The sequence below is a fragment of the Helobdella robusta genome (genome assembly GCF_000326865.2).
Source record: "Helobdella robusta unplaced genomic scaffold HELROscaffold_46, whole genome shotgun sequence".
NCBI classification, from domain to species: domain Eukaryota; kingdom Metazoa; phylum Annelida; class Clitellata; order Rhynchobdellida; family Glossiphoniidae; genus Helobdella; species Helobdella robusta.
Window position 1 is genome coordinate 1,400,509 of NW_008705138.1, and position 6,313 is coordinate 1,406,821.

At 30.9% G+C, this 6,313-nt stretch overlaps 1 protein-coding gene across 1 annotated transcript; it reads right to left on the reverse strand.

Annotated features, from left to right (window-relative positions):
* Window positions 1-1,071: 1,071 nt before the first annotated feature.
* On the reverse strand, window positions 1,072-3,407 carry HELRODRAFT_178249 (hypothetical protein; the record flags this gene model as incomplete). Its single annotated transcript, XM_009026354.1, has 4 exons — window positions 1,072-1,100; window positions 2,774-2,820; window positions 2,932-3,005; window positions 3,171-3,407. The coding sequence occupies 4 exons, from the start codon at window positions 3,405-3,407 to the stop codon at window positions 1,072-1,074; spliced, it is 387 nt and encodes a 128-aa protein (XP_009024602.1).
* Between the last annotated feature and the right edge of the window lie 2,906 nt (window positions 3,408-6,313).

Sequence of the window (6,313 nt, forward strand, 5' to 3'; positions counted from 1 at the left end):
AATTGGTGGTCTGGCTGGTTGACCAATTGGTTGGTTGGTTTGTTGGTTGATTGAATGAGTGGTGATATTGGAATGTTTTAATTATTATTACCGCTAGTTGTATTTATTACATTAATTTATATTAGTCACAAATGTTTGTTTCACTACAACAATATTGCCAATATGATATGTATTATTATTTGTGTTATATTTTATTATTATTATTATTGTTGTTATTATTATCATTTTGTAATGTGTAAGATCAGGTCATCTTCATTATTATTATTATTATTATCATCACGGATATGTTATTACAGTTTTTAAACTAATATTACTCTTTTGTTTTTTTTTGTTATTATTATTATCGTTATTTCTGTTATTATTATTATTGTCGGAATCTTCTCAATGCATTTAAATAATAAAAACAAGAAATGATTACAATAATTTCAGACACCTTACTCATTAATTGAAGTGCTATATATATATATATATATATATATATATATATATATATATATATATATATATATATATGCTATATATATATATGTGTGTGTGTGTGTATAAATTATATATATGTAGTATAAATGCGTGTGTGTGTATGTTTGTGTGTGTATAAATTATAAATTTTATATATATTCGTGTGTGTGTATGTATGTGTGTGTGTGTGTGTTTGTGTTAATTTTGGTTAAATATGTTTTCTTGCTCGATTTTTAGGAGATAGGGAGAAAAGGGAAGAGCATAAAATAATAAATTATAGGATATAAACTCACATGATTTGTCTGATAATGTTAGTTAAATATTATAAATGTTTAAATTATTTTAGAATAAATATTATTTTTGAATATCTTTGAGGTGGTCATAAAGTTTTTTTTAGGAATTTGTGCGTGTGTGATGGATGTCTTTGTGTGTGTGTTGTGTTGTGTGTGTGTGTGGTTTTTATTTTTAAAATATTAACAGTTTTTCTCTTGAAATTGTTCAATAATTTGGCTTTGATTAAATAATAACATTAATACAATAATAACATAATATATATAAGTAAATAAATAAATCAACGTGTGGATGTGTGCATGCAATTCCTATCTGTTATATTCATGGTTTATGGGTTGAAAAGTTGGACGCTGTTTTTGAGTTTATATACATATTGTTTGTGTTAGGTGATATTAATTCCATATATGTTTACTCCCAGATATATAAGTATAAATATATACAAATAAATAAAAGTATATATATTTATACATGTATAATGACTGATATCAATGTTTTAATGAACACATAAGATTAACAAAATTATGCTTTTGTTTTAATTTCTTTGTAAATTGTATTAAAACGACAACAGTTATTTCAAGTTTTTGAGCGAATGAAAGAATGAATGATTGGCTGAACGCTTGATTAAATGGAGGAAGGAATAAAAAAATGAGTAAACTAAAATTTGTTAACTTGCATGCTGTAACAGTTTCTGCGTCTGTCAGATCCTGATTTTTAAATCAATCAATCATCGTTTAGCGACCCGTCCAAAGACCAAGTTCTCCCGAGGTAGGACGTTGTTTTCTTTGCCATCAATTTTTTGCGCCAAATTAGGCGATTAGTTGTATCCATTTCATTTAAATTTAAAGCCTTCATGTCTTGCTCAATTGTTTGCGATCAGGACTTCTTTGGACGGCCTTTGGGACGTGTGCCAGGTACTTCAACATCTGCAAGAGAAGTTATGGCACTGTTTCCACTTCGTTTGACATGACCAAACCATCTCAGACGGTGTTGCCGGCATTCGTCCTTTATATCATCTAAACCAGCACGACGCAAGATTTCGATAAATTTGATGTGGTCCTTCATCCATCGGAGCTTTTTTAAAGAGTAATAATAAATTTTTAAAGAGTAATAATAAATTTTTAAAGAATAATAATCAGAAAAATTATCACTAGCAAGAACTGCCAAATCCAGAATCTGATTAGCAATGACAGTACGAGCAGCAGTAACAGCAACATCGTCAGCTACAGTAAGAATAATAACGGTTTTCAATTTGAAAAAACCCAAAAACTAATTAAACTTTTTCCAAAGACAAGTTAATGGCATTTCGGCACTGTTGACAATTCAAATGGAACAAACTGAAACTATGGGTTTCTATCATGGATACATATATCCATATATATATCCATACCACGGATATATATATCCATGTTTTCCACTAAATACTTTGGGGTGCCCACAAGTTTCAACAGAAGTCTCCACTAATAATAATTACAGATTTACTTACTACTACTAATAATAATAATAATAATAATAATAATAATTACTAAAATAGTTAGGGGCCTCCAATTTTTCGTTGTTCCGGTGGATCCACTTCTGTAAACCCGGCCTCGCTTACACTGGCTTAGATTTTTAATTCATCCGAGTTATATGCCAGTAAAGGAACCCATGAAATATCAATTTTATACCTTTTTGCCGGTCGAGTACTTACTATTGATATTTAATTGTAATATTTAATTGGTTAAAGTAACAGTAATAATAGGCAAGCATAATAAATTTAATAAATCCTATTCTTATGTAATTAATACTAATGATAAAAAAATTATTCTATTAATTTAAATAATTAAACGAGATATAAAAATAACACTAGTCAACCTACTTCTACATTTTCACTATTTAACATAAGAAATTAATTAAAAATCACTTTATATTCAGCAAATAATCTCTTCCTCCCTACCCAATAATTTTGTCTTGCTGAAACTTTGCATCCCCTTTCCCAAGTCTCAGCGACCATCAGTGCAGAACCGCCTGTGTGCAACACACAGACCAGAGGCTTCCAATTTCATCTTGAATCTACCTCCGTCACATGTGTAGCTATCGCCGCAGGTTTTTTAAAGATCTCCTGTCACAGGTATTAGCGCGCAAAACAGACGCCGGATAATTTTAAAGTGAAAGGAAATTGTGATAAACTCTCGGTCCACAAACTTTGTTGCAGCCGTCTGAACCCAGTAGCATGGATAGTTTCCAAGACGACTATAGAAGACTGTTACTGCAGAAGCCTGCCGGTTAATTTTACATGATGAGTGCCGCAAGGGGCGTGGTTTCAACGCGGGTTGCGATCAGAGTTTTTTCTCCTAGACGATGGGCTATCCCTAGCTTCGAGCTCCGTTTATCCGGGTTTTGTTATCGAAGTGTGCCTTCTTCGGGTTTTGAAATTAGTTAACCTTTTCTTGAACAGTTTGATAACGGGTGTTGTCAACTAGGGTCATCTGGTTTAAAAGCCGGAAACTTGCTTTCGCCCCTTCTGTTTTTAGTTCTTCGAGTTTTGAAATTAGAGTTAAGTTGTAAAGCGTCGAGGACGCCAGCAGCTGGATTTTAAGAGCAGAGCCTGTGTCAGTATGGTATTTCCCAGAATTTAGAGCTGCACAGCTGACCAATGCAATGCAGCCCCTGGGACCCATATTCCATTTTTCACACAATTTACGGCTAGCCGAATCAATACTCATAAAACAAAGACATCCGATGATAAGTATTCAACAATGTGCAATTGTAATTTTTCTCACTAATATATTTAGAAATAGAAAAATTATCAACTAAGATGACACTTATGAGTGTCAAATTGCACCAAATTGAAGATCGTAATAACCATAGATGTCTCGGCGCACTAGATATGAAAGTTTTAACACGCGCACATCATAACTTGAGCATAGTAGGCTCGGCATTAAGCTATCGCTTTGTTGAATGACTGACCTTTGCTTAAACGTATCTTTGTTTATTAGTGTTGCTCGTTGTTTTATAATGCTGTTGAGTTTTAATCGCCTTTCATTTATAAATTTTGTATCGTTATTTGTTAATTTTTTTTCTTTTTGAATAATTTTCCATTGTATTCAATAACTTGCTTGTAATTATATATAAAATGGTGAATATTTGCTCAGCTTAAGGATGTAAAAGTGGATACAAATGACAAATCAAATGCAGCAAATGACTAGAAAAACAATGTATCATTTCACGCCTATCCATTAAAAAATCCGGATTTGTGTGCTAGATGAGTATGATGAGGATTACCTCGTAAAGATTAAGTTTCAAACAAATATTCAAACATTTCTTCCTTCCACTTTAATCAATCAGATTTTTTTTACATGGTTTAGGGATTGATATTATAAAAGGAAAATTAAACAGAACTGTGGGGATAGCCATTACTGTTATGGCAAAGGCAAAGAAGGCAAAGAAAAAAGTTAAAAGAAGATGAAAATTACAACAGACTAATATTAGTTGCTTGACTTTTGCTTTTTACTGAATATCAATAAATAAATAAATATAAGATTGTGAACATTAAAGCAAGCAGTCACGTGCATGTCTTGTTAATATCCATAGAATTTTAACAATTGTTTAATCATAGAAACCTAAATATTTTTTGAAGTCAATATCATGGGTTCAATGACCAGAAGCTAAGCAGCTGCATGGTCGCAAACTCTAATTTGTCTATTTTTTTTGTCATTGATCGTCGGTCAATAAGACTTCAATATAATTATATTATTTGAAGATAATTAAAAAAAGTATTTGAACAAACTTCTGACGTATTTTTTAAATTGATTTTAAATTTTTTCATTTTTTATGTCTGGTCTGGCACATCGCACATAAACATTAAAAGACAATGGTATGTCATAATGTACATTCATATAAATATGTAATGCTCACGAGATCTCGTATGGAACTCCGAAAACCTAATGAAAAATGTTATCCAGTTATTATATTAGCTCTATTTTTAATTATTAATGCGAAATTTTTGATTGAGTAATGTTCCTATTTAGACTTTAACTCCTTGCTACCTGTATCTCAATCTGGTTTCAGACCTGCTCACAGTACTGAAACTTCTTTACTTAAAATACACAATGATATCCTCTCTAGTGACAATAGTAATCTTACTCTTCTTGCTCTTGACTTTTCCTCAGCTTTTGATACTGTTGACCATGCTATTCTCTTGAGACTGCTGCATCTTTCTTTTAATATTACTGATTCTTGTCTATCTTGGTTTTCTTCTTGTTTCTGTAATCGTTTTTCTCTGTTGTTCTCAATAATTCTACTAACTCCTCTACTCTTACTTTCGGGGTACCTCAGGGTTCTATCCTTGGCCCTCTTCTATTTATACTCTATACTTCTGAACTACCTCGTATTATTAATAACTTTTCTTTCTTTAGTCAACTATATGCTGATGATTCTTACATTTATACTTCTTTTCCTCCATCTAATCTCAATAGTGTTCTTCATAATTTATCTTTATGTCTTTCTTCAATTATCGCTTGGTCTGACTCTATGTGTCTTAAACTTAATCCTTCTAAGTTTGAATTAATTTGTTTTAATAAATTTAAACACTCTATTACTATTCCTCCTATTATCTTACCTGATTCTAAAACTCTTGATGTCTCTCATAAGTTTCGTAGTCTAGGTTTTAGCTTTGATTCTACTATGTCTCTCTCTTCTCAGATTAATAGTGTTGCTTGAAGCTCTTACTTTCATCTACGTAGAATAAAAAAACTTTTGTCTTTTCTTGATGATCCTACTCTTCCCCTTCTTGTTACTTTGTTAGTCTTATCTAGGATTGATTATTGTAACTCGCTCTACTATGGTAGTTGTAGCTATTTTATAGTAGTTGTTGATTTTGGGGTTGTGGTAGTAGGTGTTGTGATTTTTGTTGTGTTAGTAGTTGTAGATAATGTTGTGGTTATTGTAGACGTAGTTGGTTTTGTTGATGATGATCTTTGAGTTTTGGACAATCACTATTCGAAACATGCCATCGTGTAACAGCAGCGCGAGAAATGGCACTTCTACTGACAGCTAACTAGGTGATCCAATCCCCCACAGCACAGTCATATCGTAATAATTAACCAAAAATAAACAAAACAAATCTAGTATTAACACCAAAGTAACAATATTTTATTAGTAAAAACATGATTAGTCATTGTATTCACAAAGTCTGTCAACTTTAACAACATCTTTAGATTAAAAATGCTGCGGATTATAAATGCATGAAACAAAAGCGATTGCAGTTAAAAATTAGAAGCTAAAAACTTAAATCAATAAAACTTTCTGTTATAAAACACATTAAATAAACATAGTCAAATGTTTTTTTATACTAAAACATTAAAATTATAATAATTTATACTAAAATATTAAAATTTTTCGTATTATATTTTTTACATTAAAACATTAAAAACAGTAAATTTTATTGAAATAAGAAATATTCTTCATATTAAAATTTATAAACAGTGAACAAATGATAAAGAGTAACATCTAAACGTATTAGATTAAAGGAGTCTTAAAGAGATAAAATGTTGTAAGCATTATGAGTACAAAGCTAAGTTTGATC